The sequence below is a fragment of the Rhincodon typus genome, chromosome 7 (assembly GCF_021869965.1).
Source record: "Rhincodon typus isolate 14 chromosome 7, sRhiTyp1.1, whole genome shotgun sequence".
In the NCBI taxonomy this organism is placed as follows: domain Eukaryota; kingdom Metazoa; phylum Chordata; class Chondrichthyes; order Orectolobiformes; family Rhincodontidae; genus Rhincodon; species Rhincodon typus.
The window spans coordinates 84,883,514-84,906,210 of record NC_063338.1 but is presented as its reverse complement, the minus strand read 5'-3'; the positions used below and the strand labels follow the sequence as shown (position 1 = coordinate 84,906,210).

General features: G+C 39.7%; 1 protein-coding gene across 1 annotated transcript in view; it reads right to left on the bottom strand.

The window, feature by feature from the left end:
• Window positions 1-22,697, bottom strand: part of LOC109917057 (contactin-associated protein-like 5) — a 651,846-nt gene that overhangs the window by 518,289 nt on the left and 110,860 nt on the right. The window contains exon 4 of the mRNA XM_048599256.1: window positions 6,657-6,804. Within this exon, the coding sequence (XP_048455213.1) occupies window positions 6,657-6,804 (148 nt within the window). The remainder of the gene's footprint in view (window positions 1-6,656; window positions 6,805-22,697) is intronic.

The following is a 22,697-nucleotide window of genomic DNA, read 5'->3' as shown; positions in this document are numbered from 1 at the left end:
AGCATGAACAAGAAGGGCTATGGAATTGCTGGAATACACAATGGCCATTAATACATCCACATGGACTTTTACACATCTGTGAGAGATGCTGTCGGGCTTTGATAGTAAATAGGAGTTTCAAGTCACAGATGGGAAGTTGGACAGAAATATTAATGCCTCTAACTGGAATTATTTCAGCTGAAGTATCCAGAACTAGAAAGAGAGCTGGAAATAGAGAAATACAGATCAGGAGTAGACCTTGTACCTGTCTTGTAGGCCTAGAACCTGTTCTGCCATTCAATAAAATCATTGCTGTTAAATTCATAGATTCATAGACACATAGAGGTTTTACAGGATGGAAGGAGGTCAAGTTCAAGGAGGAGAAGACCATTGTTTCTGCACCTATCATCAAACATCCATCGATTCTAATCTCATTTTCCAAAACTTGGCCCATTGCCTTGTTTGCTATGGCAGGTCAAATGCCTATCCAAAACCTTCCAAAATAACTTTTAAAGAGTTTCAGTCTTGACCATCCTTTCAGGCAGTGAGTTCCTAATCTACATCATAATGCCATTACTCTCCTTTGCCTCATAATTTTGGATGCCAAAAATGCAACAATCTCAGATTTAACATGAATTATTGATCCAGTGTCAATGGTCATTGGTGGAAGAGAGCTGACAATCTTTTGTTGAGAGGATAATTTCCTAATTTCAATCTTGAGATTGGTTAGTGAGGTGTGGCTCTAAATTTTGGACTATATCTGGGAGGCACGGTGGCTCAGTGTTTAGCACTGCTGCCTCACAGCGCCAGGTACCCGGGTTTGATTCCACCCTTGAGTGACTGTCTGTGTGGAGTTTGCACATTCTCCCCGTGTCTGCGCGGGTTTCCTCCAGGTGCTCCGGTTTCCTCCCACAGTCCAAAGATGTGCAGGGTAGATGGATTGGCCATGCTAAATTGCCCATAGTGTTTAGGGATGTTTGGATTAGACGTGGGGAATGCAGGGGGATGGGTCTGGGTGGGATGCTCTTTGGAGGGGCGGTGTGGACTTGTTTGGCTGAATGGCCTGTTTCCACACTATAGGGTTTCTATGACATCTTCTATGATATCCCCTAGTCCTAGATTCACTGACCAATCGATATAGTTTCTCTCTCCATCTCTTTCTCTCAATGTTGTCAACACCTCCAACCAAACATTTTCCAGTTGCCAAATCTCTTTGCCAGCAACAGCATATCGTGGTCTACCTGAGTGCACTGAGGACTACTTTACTTAGATAGCATACAATGAGAAATGAGGGGAGAGAGCATGCAAAATGCATTAAACCACATGTACAATAGTGAGCAGTGTGATAGCATGGTGAAGTGGTATACAAAGACCAAATGGACAATCCATTAATGTCTGCAGGTAATGGAGACATGAAGAGGCAACAAGCAAGAGATTACACATAAAGTCACACATTAGCAGTACCTGGAATGATATTAAAATGTCTGAAAACATCTGAAGTCCAGTGCTAAAAATATTTAAGTTCTGAAGAAGGGTTACTGAACTTGAAACATTAACTCTGATTTCTCTCCACAGATGCTGGGAACTGTTGAGTTTTTCTAGCAATTTCTATATTTGTTTCAAATTTCCAACATCTGCAGTTATTTCCTCCATAAAAAATATTTCAAGCTTGCTCTATATGTCAGTAGACATTAAGGTAATCAACCTTGAATGATACAGCTGACAAAGATTGAGAGTTGTCCATAATTAGGCAGATAAATGACTAACTATTACAATGTTTTTAGCTGACTCAAAGATTTGACGTCAATACATTTACCTTCAGGCTAAACAGTGTCTAATATCACAAATCTGCATTTCCACCAAAAGTATACAGTGGTAATTTTTTTTTTAAAGGGACAATGGAACTACAAGGCTATTGAATTAAAAGAATAGGTAAAATTGTTGGACCACTTTACCAAAGGTCCAACACAGGCATGACGGGCTGAATGATCTCCTGTGCTTATCATTCCAGAACTCCAATCATTGCTCCCTAGAAAAAGAATGGCTGTCATATACAACACAAAACTCAGATGGAACTCAGCAGGATTTGCCTCACAAAGCACATATTAAGTTCACCAAGTAATAGGCAAATGGAGTGTTAGCTTTTATTTGAAAGGGAATGAATATATAATGGTCAGGACGTTTTGCTGAATCTATACAGGGAACTAGCCAGACCTCAGCTGGAATACAGGTCTGGGGCCCTTAACTAAGCAAAGATGTACTGGCATTGGAGACAGTCCAAAGATGGTTTACTAGGTAGATATTGGGTATGTAGGGACTGCCTTATGAGGAGAGATTGAGATGATTTGGCTGTACTCATTGAAGTTTAGAAGAATGTAAGGTAACTGTATTGAAACATATAAAATTTTTAGGGGACTTGATAGGGTAAGTGTTGAGAGGTTGTTTGCCCTGGTCAGAGCATCTAAGAACAGGGTACATTATCTCAGAATAAAGGTCACACATTTAATCTAGAGATGAGGATGACTTTTATCTCTCCAAAGGTACTGAATCTGTGGCATGTTTTACTACAGAGGGCTATCAAAGTGGGGTCGTTAAGTATATTGAAGGCTAGGGCGGACAGACTTTTGATCAGTAAGGGAACCAAGAGTTAGAGGGAAAAGGTAGAAAAGTGAAATTGAGGATTATTAGATCAGCCATGATCTTGTTGAATGGCGGAGCAGGCTTGATGGGCTGAATGGTCAATTTCTGCTCCCACATCGTACGGTCTTAGCTCAGAGACTTGCACTCTTGACCATTTTCATAATTTATCAGAAGCAACTTGTGAGTCACACTGGTAGGAGAAGAGATGTGTTGGCAAAGGAAGTGCTAGTGGCTACTCAGCGGAGCTGTAGTTGTTACTTTATGACTCTCGTCTTACAATACCAGCTTTTATAAGGAAGGTACTCAGCACCAACTTTAAAATTAATCAGGAATTTGCCTCCTTGCAGCACATGATTTAGATTGATTATGATTAAGCAACATGAAGCAGTCAGCGTTGTTTCTTCTGCAAACTGTCATTGAGCATCATGCAACTTAGCAGCATCTGCAGGAACAAAATCAGGCAGGCAGATAGGTGGGGAGCTCAATGTTATATCGCTGTTGGATGCTTATTGCTGCTTGATAAACCAACCCCCAGTTGTGAATACAGATACCATTATTCCAAGAAAGGCTGAGTCTTTTCTCCTGCTGTTTTGTTCTCATCATCAAATTTTGGTAATATTTCAGTTTGCCACCCACCTATGTTGAAAATTGCTCGATGAAAAAGCAAACATTGCAATTGCTTGATAGGTATCCGACTGCATGTGCATTCAGGATGTGTTTGTTGGTGACACCTGAAATCTTCTTATCCTAGAATCCCATCTATCACTCCCCAATGAATGTCTTGTTTTCTATATTCCGTTTTGTAAAATGTCTTGGGTTATCTTTTTGCAATAAAGGTAACAAACATTGAAACATTGAAAATAGGAGTAGGCCATTCAGCCCTTCTGGCCTGTTCTGCCATTCAATATGATCATGGTTGATCATCCAACTCAGTATCCTGTTCCTGCATTCTCCCCTTACATTTTGATTCCTTTAGCCCAAAGACCAAACTGGGGGTTTTGCTATAGCGCATGTTCCTGCAACACAAATTGGCTATAACGTGACTGACGAATTGGGGAACACTATTTCTGAAACGTGAACTTGTGTTGGCTATAATGTGATTCCATTGGTGCGCAGAGGAGTTTGCACCATCCTCCCAACACTGGTGAGCTTTATGAAAACATCAAAGTGCTACTTCTACCCCAAACTCTCTCCTTCAACCCATGGACCAGGGTGCAAAAGCAGCTTTTAAAGCTTATTATTTAAGGTGCACATTTAAGAGGCTGATTCCACGCACTGAGAGGAATAAGGACAGTGTTCTTCAATTTTGGAAGAGCTTTAACATCAAGGATGCAATTGGCATTATCGCAAAGGCCTGGGGTGGTGTCAGTAAGGACTGCCTGCATGCAGTTTGGTGGAAGCTTTTCCCAGATATTTTTCAAGATTTTAAAACCTTTGATCCATCACAGGAGCTCCAAAGAATGAAAAAAAAACATTGTGTTGATCTTACAAAGCAGGTTGGATGCTAAGAAATGGAGAGTGAGGATGTTGAAAAGCTGCTTAAGTCCCACTGAGAAGACGTCTCCACAGCTGATCTACAACAACTGGTGCTGAGGGGAAAGTGGAAGCTGGAGATGAAGGTAAAGTCCAGGATGCAGCAACAGGAGAGCTTTCCACCTTTATTTTGTCTTCTACCTCAGGCAGATTGAGATGCAGTTGCAGCTCTTACAGGACAACGTTTACAATGCAGAATGCAACAGGGTAGCAGTTTGTGGAATAAAATCTTATATAATATATAAATATTATATATTTGTCTATGAACAGCTTCTTTATGAAAGAAGAAAAAGGGCAAAGCAGCAAAAACTGGATGTCTTTTTTTAAGCCAACCCCCAACACACAGTCAGAACACAATGAACCACAGCCATCCACTTCTGGGTTAACTATTTTTCCCCCTAATCCTGAAACCACAACTGCACCTTAAGGTGATGATGATGACGATGATGATGACCTTCAGCCACTGCATTAACAACAGAGCAATCTCAAAACCTCCTCCCCTATCAAGTCATCTTGACATTTTTTCAAGATAAGGTGTTAAATTTACTTTTATTTCATTATTCGATATGAATTAAACATTTAATCAAACCATGCTATCCTTTGTGTTAGGTTTAGAGTGATTTTTAGTGATATTTTTTGGTGGTCTGCCCCTAACCCCGCTTTTCCCATAGGCCCCATTATTTCTATAGTGCAATTTTCTATTATGTGATGTTGTGCAGGAACGCTACTATTGCGTTGGAGTAAAAGGCCCTGTATATGTAACTGCTTCTTGAAAACATTAAATGTGGCAGAAAATTCCTCAGGCTCACCGCTCTCTGGATGAAGAAATGTTTCCTCATCATTGGCCTAAATGGCCCATGTGGTATTCTTAGACTGTGAACTCTGGTTTTACACTTCCCAATCAACAGGAACATCCTTCCTACATTTATCCTGTCTAGATTTGTTAAAGTTTTATAGGTTTCTATTAGCTCACTCCTCATTCTTCTGAACTGCAGTGCATATAATCCGAATTAATTTAACCTGTCCTCATATGTCAGTCCTACCATCCCAGAAATCAGTCTGGTAAACCATTGTGATAAAAATATTCAAGGTGTTTTTTTTATGTGTATTAATGTCAAATCGTTCATTTTTTGGAATAATTTCAAATTCCATTTGGATCCTGGTTGAAACCGCCTATCAGTTGTCAGCCTGTTGTTAGATATTTTACATAACTTAACTGTAAATATCTTTCTTCAGTTGCTGTCCCAACCCTTTTCTGTGAAAGCTTCAATCATAGAATTGAATTTTCCTGACACTTTGCATTTCCTTTTCCATTTTATGACAACCCAGCAAGTGATGGCATTTTATTGTCAAGCTGCATCCACGTCAGAAGTCACACAAAATCAGGTTATAGCCCAACAGATTTATTTGGAATTGCATGTATGATTTCAAAAACTTTGCTGGACTATAGCCTGGTGTTGTGTGACTTCTGACTTTGTCCACCCCAGTCCAACACCGGCACCTCCACAAACTGGATCCAAGCCACAGAAAGCAAGATAGCTTTCTTTATGGTCAGAGTTTAGCAACTACTCGGTCTTACAGCTCTTCTCACCTACCAGTCCCCAACTGTTCCCCCTCTACATCAACCCTGCCAATTAATTAATTAAATAACCCCAATCATCATTTTAACTTCATATTATATTAGAAGTATGAATGTACATTCAAAATTGAATTGCACTTTCTGAAACTGGCCCACTTATACACTTCTTCTGGGATTTGGATAGAATGTCAGTATCTCTGCTGGCTAAATGCATCAAGAACTCCTTCCCCCTGCCCTGGGTCCTGTAGTTTATAGCTGGTCACACGTATCCAGATTTGTCTCCATGTTCATTTCGAGATGATTGAATGGCTGAGCAAGTTCGAGAATCTGATTTGAGAGATTTCTGCTTCTACATCTGTGATTTTATAATGTTAAGAAAGAATTTTTACAAATCAGCCCTCACATTGATGGCGTTGATGTGGTTTGATGCTGAATTCCGCCCTGACTCTCACTTGTCCAGAACACACTCCCAATTAAAATCCTGCCCACAGATTCGGAAAGAGTGCTGATTTATTCAAAACAATTTCAACATAAATGCAAGTTCCTTTTAGATGTTTAAGCGACAAAGCTGTAAGAAGTGCCGTACTATTCTTTGAATTATTAGGTATTCTGATAAAAATTTGCTTTTGAGGTGAATTAACATAAATCAGTTATGTTTTATGACTGCAGGCTCTTGCAGTAAAGCTGATAAAGATTCTGATTTAATGTTCACCAACCTTCATTATAAGACACATCTCATCATGTGTTGGCTGATGCAATGACTATCGTTCAATTAACTTTTAATAAGATTGTCCCCAGGACTGCTCATTTAAATCTTTGTAGCATTGAACTACAAAGCAACAGTGCTCCTCATTTCAGTTTGGCTTACCCAAACAATAACTGTATTTGACAAGTGCACTTTTGAAACAGAGTCCTTTGTACTTACTGTACGAACAGCCGTAAACTTCAACTCTCATTCCTATTCTGCCATGTGGATTCCACTCAAGAGGGACAAAACGAAGCAGTCTTGCTTTAATGGAGTACTGTAACTTGTGTCGCACAACACCATCTGCATTGGCATTCCCTGTGAAAGCCTACAGAAGAAAAAGATAGATAAAAATTTAGGCAAGGAAGCAATAATTTCCTGCTACTGATTTGAGTGCAGCAAGGTCAGAATGAAACTAAATATTTGAAAGGAACTTGAAGTCTCCTTCTAAAGGGTGTCCAAAGAGAGCTGCATCAATCAGGTCCTGTCAATTAGATAACAGAAGCACCATCAACCAAGTTCTCTACGTGCTCGTATGTCTTAGTTATTTGTTGGTCCTTTGTGTATTAGTAAACAGCAATCGGGGAAATCACGATTTGAAATTGCATTGAACATTGAAAATGATTGTGGTTGCTCCAACCACTCAACTTAGCCCAGGACATCACAGCAGGATTTCCTCATGTTAACGCCCAACATCTTCATCTGTTCCAAGAATGACCTTCCTTTCCTCATTACATCAAAAATGGGGACGTTCAATATTGATCGAAAAATTTTCAGTACCATTCACAACTCCTCAGACAAATGAAGATACATGTCCTCAAATAACAACATCTGAACAACTAAGAGACTTGGCTTATAAGCAGTAAGCGTCATTTGCACCACATATATGCCAGGCTATACCATCCCTACCAATGAGAAATTAACTAGCTCCACTTGACATTCAACAGTGAGTGTCATTGAATTCCTCATATTCTGTGGTCATCATTGAACAGAAACCTAACTGGACCAGCCAAATAAATACTAGAGCTAAAGTAGCAAATCAGAAGCCGAAAACTCTGAGGCAAGTAACTCACTTCTTGACTCCCTAACCTCTGTCCACCATCTACTAGGTACAAGTCAAATATTGATGGAATACTCATCACTTGGCATTCAAGAAGCTCAACATCAATATGCCAGGATAAAGCATTCCACTTACTTGACACCCCATTTACCACCTTAGGCATTTGTAAATTCTGCAATTCCCTACCTAACAAAAATCAAAGTGTACCTCTGCTACACAGATGGCTGCAGTTGATGATGTTGACTCACCATCAGGTTTTTAAGGACAGTAAGGGATCAGAAATAAGTGTTGTTCTTGCCAAAGATGCCTACAACTCACGAAAGAACGGAAAAGGAAAGTTTTGTATGCTTGGATTATTAGACAGAGCTATTCTTAGGATTGATGCCTCAATGAAGGGCAAAACTTAGTTTCACACATAACATTCTATGACAATCAACAGTTTGAGATACTTGCAAATTAATTTAAAGTTGGATTTAAACTTCATGTTTGGCCCTCAAAGCTCACTGGCACACATATATGTGGTCCACTAAGGCAAAATAGATCAGTCATAGATTATTGGCTAGGAATAAATGATGATACAAAAGTAATTGCTTCAAAATTGATGCTTTTCTTCATCATTTTCCAATTTTGCTTTTGAAAGCAAGTATGAACCACTGTTGACATTTTGTTCTTCATTTATTATCTGTGCAATTTTCAGTAATCATGTTATTTTACAGGACAGACTACCCAAGATCAGTTTGCAACATAAGAATAACTAACAAATCACTCCAGGATTTGCAGATTTGGTGGAGCTGAGGTTGAATCCTGGTCAGTGTTGAATTTGTTGATTTCGGTAATGGACAACTTGCAGTTGACTTCAATACCATCTCTTTGGGGAGGGAGAATAGTTAGAGAGGGGGATGGTGTAGTTGTGATGAAAGTGTATTATGCCAGCAGCATAAATTGGGTTTGAGGCAGATCAGCAATCAATTCTCCACAGCAGTTTTATGCTTGTTATTTTCCATTGCCTTGGGAAAATATTGCAAGATTTTCAAATTCAAATCAAAGCCCAGAGCCTCCAAATGAAAATGGAACTGTTCTGACTGATACAATCACGGAGAAAACACTCACTTAGAACATAGAACATAGAACATTACAGTGCAGTACAGGCCCTTCGGCCCTCGATGTTGCGCCGACCTGTGAAACCAATCTGAAGCCCATCTAACCTAAACTATTCCATTATCATCCATATGTTTATCCAATGACCATTTAAATGCCCTTAAAGTGGGTGAGTCTACTATTTTTGCAGGCAGGGCATTCCACGCCCTTACTACTCTCTGAGTAAAGAACCTACCTCTGACATCTGTCCTACATCCATCACCCCTCAATTTAAAGCTATGTCCCCTCGTGCTAGCCATCACCATCCGAGGAAAAAGGCTCCCACTGTCCACCCTATCTAATCCTCTGATCATCTCATATTCACTCATGTATTTTATAGCTAGTCTGGCCAATCCCTAGACCCTTTGACTCAGTTAGTTGACACGACCTCAATGCAATATTGGAGCAGCGAGGCCATACATCCCCATCACTCTGAAAGAGAGCTTACAAAGTTAATGGTAGTGCCCTGGGGAGTGTTGTTGAACAGATAAGCCTATGGGTGCAGTTACATAGTTCCTTGAAATTGGTATCACAGGTAGACAGGGTGGTGAAGAAGGCTTTTGACATGCTTACCTTTATTGGTCAGAGCATTGAGTATATGAGTTAGGACATCATATTATGGCTGTACAGGACATTGGTGATGTCACTTTTCGAGTATTGCATACAGTACTGGTTGCCCTGCTTTATGAAGGATATTATTAAATGGGGAAGGGTGTGGAATAATTCCACAGAGGCCAGTATCCAGTCACCAAGTCACCCTTTACTTATACATGAAGAGTCCATGACCCTGATCCAGCTCCCTCAGAGCCAGCTCTCAGAGTGAGCAGGATATCTGACACTCCTGTTCTTATCTGTAAGCCAGGGCTCCCTGGTTGGACCAGATTAACAGTAGCTATCAGGGAACTCATATTCTTTGATGTCCACCTGGTTGAGCTCTTTATAATCACTACAGGGTGCAGAAAAGGATGTTACAAGGGAATGGAGAGTTTGAGTTGTAAGGAGAGGCTGGATAGGTTGGGGACTCTTTTCACTGAAGTGTTGGATCTTGAGGGGTGACCTTATAAAGGTTTAAGGTGAGTGGGGAAAGATTTAAAAGGGAACCTGAGGGGCAACTTTTTCACACAGAGGACAGTACATATGTGGAATGAACTGCCAGAGGCAGTGGTAGATGTAGGTACAATTCCAGCATTTAAAAGACATTTGAACAGGTACTTGAAAAGGAAAGGTCTGGAGGGAACATCAGCTAAACGCAGGCAAATGGAACTAGTTTAGCTAAATAGTTAGTTATGGAAAGCTGGTCGGCTTGGATTTGTACCAAAGGGTCTGTTTCCGTGCTGTACATCTATAACTCTATGACCTAGGAATGTCCCTTAAGTGCAGAAGTTAGCTTGGGGTTTAAACTGCAAGTTTAGTTAATTAAAACATTTTGTAGCTTTTTTAAGGTCTAACATCATTTTAATTCTTTTTAAATAAAATCATTTCAAGTTTTATTCGCTAACTGTAAATGTAATAAGTTTTTTATTTCTTTTATCCATTTAATGGCACTTCTATTTAATCATTCTAAGCACAATTTAGTTTAATGGTATCTAATGGTTGTTAGTGAATGTGTGTGGGTGAGGGAGGTAAGTGGATAGGGTGCCAGAATGTTAAGGAGGAAGGTTGGTAGGGTAGCAAAGAGACAGGTGGGTGAATGGTTAGCATGGCAAGTAGTTAGGTAATTGGGGCTGAAGATGTGCCAGGCAAATGAGGAGTAAGGCGGGTTGTATAGGAGCTGGCTTGGGTCGGCAGTACTGTTGGATGGGTATATCTAGTCAGCGGGGTTATGGGGGCACATGCAGGAGCTGGGGGAATCTGGTTGGGTAAGAAGTTGCCTTGGGTCAGGAGGCATGGGGTATGTGTGGATAGTCGGGATCTGGTCAGGATGGCAAGAGAGGAGGGTGGTGTCATGGGTTGAATGTCTTGGGGGCAGAATCAGCCTGGTCACTGTTAAGTTCCCAGACAGGGGTATGCAGTTGATTGTTACATTCATAGCAGGTTTTCATTCTTTTAACTTTTCCTGGTTAACTCTCCAGGTGATTGCACCAGAGTCCTCTGAAATCTCCAAGTCTAACTTAGAGTTGGAGACTTTTTCAGAGGGTTTGTGACACCGCATAATTGCCCATTATAAGTTTAAACTTCCCGGTAATTTCCATGTAGTCAGATGGTTCAGGACATCTACATGCACCTGATGCGTAACTCCAGTCTCTACTGCTACACCAACTATTTTCCTACCAAAAGACCTTAGCACAAATAAAAGTGACTGCAAGATGAGAAAAGCAGTCTCCAACAGAAGTTCAAACTATCTTTCTGCAAACTTTTGTTTAAATGGGTTCGGGAGTGGTGATAATCCACTGACATAGACCAAGTTCACGCCTAAGATTTCTTATACCAGGCTTTGGTTCACACTTTAGTGCCTCAGGATTCAGGATGGAGTAATTTAATGAAGATTCTTGTTGCTGATCAGAATTTGATTTCATCCTGCTGTAAATCATATGGCTGGAAATCAAGCGAGAATCATACCAACTCAACTGTGATAGCCTCTGTTGTATTACTGTATAGATTGCACAGATGCAGGCAGTGCACCATTAAGATAGTTAGATAATATCATATGTCATGTTCCAGTATAAAGATCCTTTCCTTTGCCTTCATAGTGCAATGCTAAAGAATCAGTGCTGTGTGTAATAAGTCAGTCATGCAATGTAACTGTTTGATGAATGAGTATAAACCCTATACTACATGTAAGTCTGAGATCTTAAAACAGTGAAAATAGATAGTACTGTTATTAAACTTTTAGCTATCTGACTTGACAAGAACCCAGTCTTACTGGTATATGTTACACGGGTAATCAATACTGAAGCAATCAAGCCTGATCACATTGGCAGTGTTCAACCAAAGAAATCACATCAGACTTCAACATGAAAGAGAGAAAGATGACTTGGTCATTCAATCATTTCATCTCTGGGTGAAAAGTCATCTCGACCTTAAGCTTTATAACTGTTTCTCTCCACAGATGTTGACTGATCTGCTACATATTTCCAGTCTTTTTCATTCTGTTTCAGATTTCCAGCATATTTTGCATCTGTGTTAAGCAGATCAGAACTACTTTGGACATGTGCCTTGATAGAAACTTTCAAGGAACAATTCATTGTTAAATGCACTCATATTAGATTGTCAGTAAGTTGAGCAATTTTCCAATCATACAGAATTGAGTACATCAAATCAAAACATCCTATTTATTTTTGTTACAAAAGGAATACAGGTGAAAAGAGAAAATCAGTATCAATTATGTAGAAAACAAAGATTTTTATTCAAATGCGGAATCAGCTAGAATTTCTTTCTACACAGAAAACTTTGGTTGAAGCTGCCAGCTTTCTTTCAGTTGTCCCCACTTGAGCAATTCTTCCTCAACCCACCATCTTTGCCATATAAATAAATTGCAATAGTTGGAAATGTAAAAGGTAGAATTCCATGAACATATCCTCAGGAAACACACGTAATTGGATATAAAGTACAGACCTACTCGAAAAGATTGAGAAAACTTGACCACAAATGTATTCTGTGCATAACTGAATGATATGTAAAATTTATTTTATACCCAGCAATCAATTTCTGCCCTCAATGCATCTCAGTTCATTACAATGGCTCCACCCTCAGGCGAGAGAAATATGCAGACAAATCTCTTGCAATTAGGCTGGTTCAAAAAAACGATGTAAAATTAAGCCCTGATTTTCAGACACAGACCAAAACATAAGTAATTTCTTCATTGCATTACTGCCATTTTTTGAACATTTTCAGAAAAGTAGTTATCCTCAATGCAACTAAGTTTCACCGATGGCATTTTCACAACATCTGCACAAGATATATTAAAAAAAAAGCTTTTACATTGTTAGTTCTTAAATATGTTGTGCTTAATGTGCATTAGTCATATCCTTAACATTTTGAAAAGCAATGTGGAAGTTCAGTGCTTTACTTCAACTGATGTTGCTTGACATTATTTCTTTTTATTAACAGCCATTTTTACATTCAATTGAACATCAGTGAAAGTTTCAGGAAACTTGTGCATAAATTGAGGAACAAATATTGGGCTAGTTGCCACACAGAACTCTGATATTCATCTTAGAAACGATTGCTTGAGATGTCTTCTGTCCAGCAGAATATGACAGCTGAGCAATTGTTTAATGTTTCCTCAATTAAAAGACATAAAACAGACAGTACCTACATTGAGTACCTGATCTAGCACATCACGTAGATTTCCAAGGCCAGAAACTAATTGAAGTGCATTGTTCTGTCATAATTGACTGATAATTCTCATCATATGTCAACATGAGTGATTGCAATGGAGGCGGTTAGTCTACTAGAAAAATACATGTTTAATCCTGCAAATGAACCTGACTTTGCCTGTTAGATATTACTTCCATTCAAACCGGTAGGAGTATTTTCAAACATTACCTAGCTAAGGTACAAAAGAAACAATTCAAAAAGATCCTTCATGACATCAATCATTCCACAATCTCCTTCATGATACCAATGGTTTTTAAGTTTTTGAGTCAATATTAAATCAAAGTGTGTGAACACTGCTGATCTTTTCTTGCTTTAGGATTCCCGTCGAATACACATTCAAAGCTTGAGTGGGCAAAACGGCCTCCTTATGCACCATAATGATTATATAATGATGACACTATGACTTCATACATCAATATGATGTGCTGGCTCAAATACTCACTGTAGAAACTACCTGATTTACTTCCTTTTATTTGAAAGGGCCTATCTTCCCACTCTGCTAAGCAAAAATGATCACCTGAGGCAATTTTGATCAACAGTAGTTAAGTACTCCTTGGCATCCTGGCCAATTTCTATCCTTTCCTTGATGTTCTTAAAAATATAAAAATCATGAGAAATCATCACGCTCAGATCTTTTAGTTACAGCATGTATGTTTAAAAATAAAAGGACATGCTTCAAAAACAAAGGGCTGGTAGTCTAAATTGTGAGCAAGGTAATCCAGTGCTTATTTTGAAGGCAATTGTGGATTATCTCCAACTTCGAGAGAGACCTTAGAATGTCACACCTGATGGGTGTCAGGGAAACTTCAAAAAGAAAGGCTTAAAAGGGGAAATACACTTTAAGCACTGTTGTAATCTTCTGTGAGTTATTTCAGTCTGTGAACATGATCAGTGAAAGGCGAGTACTCTGGCAAGTGACGTGCTTAGGTTTTTCCTTTTAAGAAGACACGGGAACAAGAGTTTGCATGTTTCAGTGGACAACGGTGTTTGCTGTGAAGGTCACAATTAAGTAAATCCCAATTTATCTCTGTGCTGCAGATATTTCTTGAAAGCCAGAAGCAAGTGAAACTGCATCAAAAGGAACCAAGTCAAATGACTTTCAGTTGACTTGAAAAGCCAAGTGTTTCAAAGTCAACTGACAACATCAGCATCTAAGACCTGATATACTGACCACAGCAACTTTTTTTGTCTACTGTTCGCAGAGTCATACACTGATCCACTGAGCTTTTATCTTTTCTGGACTTAATTCTCATTTCTAATCCGTGCACATATGCTTTAGTGTGCTATTATTTCTAAAGCCTAGTTAAATTTGGCTCTTTTAAAACGTAAATTGAGGTTAGGCTGGGAGACATGTATCCACAAGGGAAGGGATCTCTTGTAAGTTAACCTTGTTATGACCAACCGTGAAGGGCGGTTTAATTTAAAAAACGGAGCCATTCATCCCTCCTCACCCATGACTTTGACATTTTTAGATTTCCCATCTGGAATTGTAAAGAAATTAGGAAACTTTGCCTAGGAACTGCTCATTGCAGTGTGGATCTTGGTCTTTACAGAGTGCCTGTCATATTTCCCACATGATAACAGCTATCATATTTCAATATTTAGGCCATTAAAGATGTCACATAAATGCAAGTCTCCATGTATGTTTTGAAATGTGAATGGGACAGCTGCTGTAATGAATGACCAATTCTTAACCTTAGACTCAGATAGCAACTTGAAAATCCACCTCATCTATTTTTTTTCTGAATTTTATATCTGTCTTCTCACTTTCACTATTAGCACTCTCTTTCTGGCCCCTGGGCTACAAATATTCATCTTGGAGCTTGGACTGGGCAAGCTAGCTGCGTGGTTAGGAATGGCAAATAAAAAATATGTTATATAAAACGAAAGAACTGTGGATGCTGTAAATCAGAAACAAAAACAGAAATTACTGGAAAAGCTCAGCAGGTCTGGCAGCATCTGTGGAGAGAAATCAGAGTTAACGTTTCAGGTCAAGAGACCCTTCTGCAGAACTTCTTCATGGCAGCATGCCGAGAAGAGAAGTGGCAGTGAGTTAAACACTAAATATAAACTGAAAGAACCGCAGATGCTGTAATTCAGAAACAAAATTAGAAATTGCTGGAAAAGCTCAAAACATAAATTGTCGTAGCTGTTCATCACTACTCTGAAATGTTTGAGGAACTTGTAAGGGAGGCGATGGCCTAGTGGTAATATCACTGGACTGCTAATCCAGAGACCCAGATAACATTCTGGAGATCCAAGTTTGAATCCTGCCATGGCAGATGGTAGAATTCAAATTCAATAAAATATCTAGAATTAGGAATCAAATGATGGCTGTGAATCCACTGTTGGGGAAAAACCAATCTGGTTCATTAATGTTCTTGAGGGAAGGAAACTGCCATCTTTACCCGCTCTGGCCTACATGTGACTGCAGACTCACAGCAATGTGGTTGACTCTTAAATGCTCTATGGGCAATTAGGGATGGGCAATAAATGTTGCCCAGCCAGCAACACCCTCCTCCCAGGAAAGGGGAAAAAAATATTCAGTGGTGTCTGCCTAGAGAGATGCAAGACCCAGTCTGTGCTGCAATGCTTTGAGGTTTTCATAAAAATATAAGTTTTGTCTTTGGTTACACCTCCTTTCAGACTGAACAGGTGCTTTGCTAATAGATCAGTTGAAGACGTCCATTCATAGGCAAAGGTAAAATAGACATAATCTTACTGTACCATGGGAATGATCCCACGTAACAAACAGAGATGACTGGTGGTGGTTTAAGCTGAGGGTCACCACACCTCGGACAAGGAGAGAAATTGAGGAGAGTTCTTCATGGTAATCCTAGACAGTGTGGAAATTCAACCTCCCTCTACATCACAAACCAGTTGCCCAGCCAACTGAGCTAACCGAACTCCAGGTCCATTTATAAAACAACAGAACTGGTTTAAGTGCACTTAATGGGGAGCCAACTTCGACGACCACCTATTTGGAAAAAGCATTCTCTCCATCCTCTCTCTACTCTGACCTATGACGCTCAAGATACAGCAGTATAGTTACAAGAAAATGACAAACAGACGAGGCAACAGAACTACATCACTTACATGCACACCAAGAAAAAGAAACTGGAGAAACCTGGCATCACCACCAGCAATAACCTAGTCTCCCCAGGTACCACAGTTGAGAGTGGTACCACCACAGGAAAATCCATCATCAACTTATCTGACCACACGCTTCAACCAGACGAGTTCAAAGTTCTCAGCTTCTGTGCCATCACCAAAATGGATCTCATTGGTCTCACGGCAGTCACGGAGGAATTCATCAGACGAACGAAACTCCGGGAATTCTTCCAAGATGTAAGCAGCGAGCCCAATGAGACAACCAGCAAACTGGATCAGTTGACAGAGAGATCCATGGGGGGGCGGGCAAAGAAGGAGTCGAATTGGATCCCTCTGGAGGACCATTGCTCGGGGCTTGACAGGTATGCTCAAGAGATCAGAGAATGCGTGAATGACAGATTCATCAGCCACACTCACAAGGTGGTGACATCACCCAGGCACAACACAATGCCACCTGGTACTCTCAAAACAAATTGCAATATTGTCATCAAACCAGCAGACAAAGGAGTAGCCATCATCACACAGAATAGAATGAACTACTGCAAGGAAGTGTACCAACAGCTGAACGACCAGGAACACAACAGACAACTACCTGCCGATCCATCCAAAGAACGCAGCCGTCAACTGAACAGAGTGGTCAAGACTTTTGATCCAGTCCTTCAGAGTGCGCTATGCACTCTCAACCTGCATACTTCCTGCGTAGGGGACTTCTACTTCCTTCCAAAGATACACAAAGCCAACATATCTGGACATCATGGGACCTGTGTGAGAACCTCTCTGGCTATGTTGAGGGCATCTTGAAGCACATTGCACAGTGCTGAACATATTAAAACAGCCATCCCTTACAGGCAAGCCTTACATATGCACAGGATCTGTTTGGTTTGTCCAAAACTTCCCGGAAGCGGAGAAACTATGCCATGTTCTTTTCAGCCTTCAACACATTATCGATGATGATGAGCACCTTGCCAAGATCTTCCCCACACCTCCACTTTTTGCCTTCAAACAGCTGCTAAAGCTTAATTGTTCACAACAAACTACCCAGCCTTCAGGACAACATCAACCACAACATCACACAACCCTGTCACGGCAACCCCTGCAAGACATGTCATATCTTTTTTTTCTCTATTTATTTATGGGATGTGGGCACTGCTGGCTGACCAGCATTTATTGCCCCTCCCTAGGTGCCCTTGAGAAGGTGGTGGTGAGCTGCCTTCTTGAACTGCTGCAGTCCTCCTGCTGTGGTTGGCCCACAATGCTATTAGGGAGGAAATTCCAGGATGTTGACCCAGCGACAGTGAAAGAACGGTAATATATTTCCAAGTCAGGATGATGAGTGGCTTGGAGGGGAACTTGATGGTGGTAATGTTCCCATATGTCTGTTGCCCTTGTCTTTCTGGATAGAAGTGGTCCAAAATGGATACTACCATCACACGTAGGAACACCACCCAACACGTGCACGCAAATACTCATGTGACTCGGCCAACGTTGTCTACCTCAGATGCTGCAGACAAGAAAGCCCCGAGGCATGGTATATCGGTGAAACCATGCAGACGCTATGAAAACGGATGAATGGACACCACACAGTAATCGCCAGACAGGGATGTTCCCTCCCAGTGAGGGAACACTTCAATAGTCAAGGGCATTCGGCCTCTGATCTTTGGGTAAACGTCTTCCAAGGCAGACTTTGGGATACACGACGACACAGAGTTGCTGAGCAGAAGCTTATAGCTAAGTTCAGTACCCATGTGTACGGCCTCTACCGGGATCTTGGAGTCATGTTGCACTATAGGTGATACACCACACAATACACTCTCACACACACACTCACTTACATGCATACAAACACATACTCAGTCACACAAGCACACACACACGCACGCACATTCACACTCACGCAGATCCTCTCTCATAAACACACTGTCTCTCAAGCACACAAACATACACCGACTATCTCTTTCTCACACATACACACACACACACACTTTTTCCCACACACGCATATATACTGTCTCTCCCACACACGCACGAGCACACACACACACTCTCTCTCTCTTTCTCCCCTCCCCACACACATACACACATATGAATCTACGGGGTGAATGTGTATTTGCAGATACATTCTACTTTGTTCAAATAGCACGCAATTTATAGACAGTCAGTCAATGTGTTGTTTTATAAATTCCTACTTTAGAAGCAAAATCAGTCAGACTCCAAATCAAAACGCAAACGTATTCTAAACAAGGCCTCACACCTAACATGCATTGTCTGACCTAAAATGTCACCTCTTCTTTACATTGATAAAACCTTTTGTTCTCTCAGGACAGTGACTTGAAAGGAATTCGGGGATTTACATATATATATTAATCAATTAAAACCTTCTAACTGATTAAAGATTTAACAGCATCTTAGGTTTTTTTTAAATACATCCTGTTGTGAGCCTTTGATCTTTTACTTATAAATTCTGTGTCTGATACCACCTCTCTCACTAACACCTGAAGAAGGAGTGAGGCTACGAAAGCTTGTGTTTTCAAACAAAAAACTGTTGGACTATCACCTGGTGTCATGTGATTTCTGACCTTGTCCACCCCAGTCCAACATCAGGACCTCCACATGATGGTTATCTTCATCGCCACATGCCACAAAAAGAATCACTGTGATACTTGGAATGTCAATTTGCTTAAGTTTTATTTTCCATTTATTTCATTCTTCTGCTTATATTAAAACAGGGTGCTAACTTTTTAATTCCTTATTCTTCATTTTAAAAAAAATCACTGTTTCAGTGGAAACAAGGTAGGATGGATTGCAAGTTTCATTATATGGAGAAGTGCCAACAAATGAATTACTCAGAATAAGGGTTCCTGTGAGAAAATACAATATTAGTTTTAAGCAATCTGGATTATTGAGAAAAAATTCCAGTTCCAGTAGATTTATACGATGCCTAATTAAGATGTTGTGATTCATTCATTGTGATCTATAACTATAATCACAAAAATGTTTGCAAAGACTGTGATTTAACTTGTATTTAATGTGTTCAGCTATTAATAATACATTAAAGGTCATGTATAAACAGTTTACCTATGATTTATGTGGAATGTGGGTTATGAAAAATTGAATGTATTCATCATAAAATAAATGACTTTTTTTTATTATTCTTTAATGTAACACATTAATAGTTTGAACCAGACAATGGTGGTGATTTTTCTCTGAATTATTTGTAATGGTGCCTCGTTAATGCAACTCCAAAGCTATTGCCTTAAATTTTATGCAATGCTAAGAGAAATGCCTGCGTTACTGGTAGGATTGATTTTGTGCTGGTTTAAAAATGTTCAATTTTCACTTTATAAATATAAGCAATCAATTCACATGTTGGATTGGCAGCTTGCCAAATTGCACACTGCAGTTTGAGGCCATAAATAGTATTGCAGGGCTTTAAAAATGCCCAGTGTACACAAAACAGGAGAAATAGAAACTGCCAGAAAAACTACATTGATATTTGAAAGGCAAAGATTAGAAGGTTAAATTTTCATAAGTAACCCTGTGGTACAAAACGTTAAATCAACACATTTGAAATGTTGTTTCACTTTCTCTTTTGATAATGATTGTATTTCCTGGTTTCTTTGCAGTGTTTTATCATATGCCTGTTGTATTCCAAGATCTCCCTCACAATAAGCTGTGGGAAAGGTAGTTTTATTGAAATCATGCTATGCTCTGATGCAGAATGCATTATTCTGCAGCCACCATGAAAACTTCATTTTAAAATCACAGGGGCTGAAAGTGATCAAAACCAACAGCTTGAAACATGTTCGGAACAAAACTGAAACCCTTTTCTGTAACCACACTGGATTTTATTCCCATTGACTGGAAAGACATTTCCTAGACTTTTAAATGTGAAATCAAATGAAAACAACAGTGAGACCAGGAAATGAATCTTCAATACAAGTTTGAAATATCATTCCACAAATTTCAATGATTTAAAAAAAATAAGGTAATGACAGGTGAAAAATTGACTGTGGGTCTCTTTGAGCATGTTTTGCAATGTTTGTTTGACTTATTCCTCCCCCTGAAAATTTAACCGCTGTTGCATAAGTACAGGGTAAGTTCAAGAATTCAAAGTCACTTCAAAATAGAAATCACAGACAGACAAATTGATAAAGGAAGGGTATAAACTACATGGCATGCCAAATCTATTCAAACAAAGTTACTTTAATTATCGCAATTTATCCTTGGAGAAATGAACAACGTAGAACAAAGATCAAAGAAAATTACAGTACAGGAACAGGCCCTTTGGCCTCCCAAGCAGCACCAACATGCTGCCTGTCACAACTAAAACCCCCTACCCTTCCAGGAACCGTATCCCTCTATTCCCATCCTATTCATGGATTTAACAAGACGTCCTTTAAAAGTCACTATTGTATCTGCTTCCACTACCTCTCCCGGCAGCGAGTTCCAGGCACCCACCACCCTCTATGTAAAAACCTTGCCTCGTACATCACCTTTAAACCTTGCCACTTGCACCTTAAACCCATGGCCCAGGTAACTGACTCTTCCATCCTGGGAAAAAGCTTCTGGCTGTCCAGTTAGTCCATGCCCTTCATAATCTTGTAGACCTCCTTCAGGTCGCCTATGAAACCTATCAAAGGAAAATAAAATAGAAAAGAAGCAGTGCTCACGAGGACCACTGGCAACAGATCAATGCCGAGGCCTTACGGATTAATTTGACTAATTGCTTACTTTCAGATTCTCCCTCATAAACCTGAAGATGGTGTAAATATCATTCTAACAGTAGAGATACAAATGATATGATTATATCCTATTATAGATAATGCAGTGTAATACAATGCCTCAGAGATTAGAATCAAATGGGTTTCAACTGGAGTCATGCAGATTTTCTGCTGTTTCTTTTCAAAGCCTGGGGAAAATGCTATTTTGGACTTGCACACGTAATCACCTTGCTTGGTTCCTTGACGAAGTATGTGATGGCATGATTGCATCAGCTAGAGTTTCAATTTCTATCAGTGTTGATGAGAATCCTGGTGTTCTCTCCATTTGAGATTAGAACCATCAGTGTCTAGTTGGAGAGAACTGAATTTACCACACAGCAGTTTTCCACTGTAAAACTAAACTGAAAATCTCCACAATGCAGATAATGATTTGGTTTATCAATTTTGCCAAGTATGTTTGTGTAAACAAATCATACAGAATTAATAGATTTTTTTTATTAAACAACTTAGCTAAATTTTAAAATTTAAGATACTTCCATCTTCAAAAAGTAAGATTTTTGTCTTACTGTTATCCAATCTGACGTCTCCGTTACATTGTGCATCACAATTCGTTGAGACTGTTCATGTGGGTAAATGTAAAATCAAATTTATGGAGAGGTGCACACTAGACTTTAGATCTTTGCTATTGCTGTCAGTGGGCATCATGGGTTTACTTCCATGGAGAAACTGTCCCAGTGAAAGCTAAAAATGTTGCATTTGAGACTGGCAGCAGTAAATCAATTCATTTTAATATAAGACATTCACAACAACATCACTAGAGCATCTTAATACCTGAATTGTTTACCAGCAACTTGAAGGCTGAGGCATTTTTATTCTTCTGCATTCTCATTGAGGTGTATAATGAGTAGACAGTCTTTTGTACCACCTCCATCTGGATTTAGCACATTCCACTCACACAGGCATTTCTGCCTATAGGGGTAATACTACAGAGATCAGGTAAATTAATTCTGAAATAACATTTACAGAATTGACCCTCTTCGTAAAAAATGAGCCTTAAGACCTAAGCAAGCTATATTTTCCCATCAGATTAGAAGTAATGAATGGCAGGGAGTCATTACAAGGCAATAATCTCATCTCTCATTTTGCATGACATCTCAAACTAAGATTTCAGTGCTTTATAACTGTCATCTGAAACCAGGCATTAGATTGCAACCTTGAAACAACTCTGATGCACCTTTTCAGGTAAACATATATAATTATAAAAATTGTGTTGTTCAAGGAGCTTCATTCTGAGTTGGGTCAATTTGTCTGCACAGGATTGTAAGATAACTAACATCACCCCACTATTCAAAAAAGAAGGCAAGAGAAAATGGGGAACTCAAAGCCAATTAGTCTGACATCAGTAATTGGGAACATATGAATGTCTACTAATCATAGAACTATAGAAAATAGGAGAAAGAGTAGGACATCTTTGTCCATTGAGCCCATTCCTCCAGTCATCGTGATCATGGCTGATCCCCTATCTCAAACTCTGTTCTTACTCTTTCACTATACCTCTTGATACGTTTGTCTTCCAGAAATCTAACTATTTCTTTCATGAATATCCAGTGACTTGGCTTCCATAGCCTTCTGTGGGAGAGAATTCCCCACAGGTTTGCTACCCTCTGAATGAAGAAATTTCTCTTCAGCTCAGACTGAAATTGCCAATCACATATCCTGAGACTGTGACCTCTTGTTTAGGACTTCCCAATGCGGGGAAATAACATCCCTGAATGCAGAGATAGCAGGAACTGCAAATGCTGGAGAATCTGAGATAACAAGGTGTAGAGCTGGATGAACACAGCAGGCCAAGCAGCATGAGAGGAGCAGGAA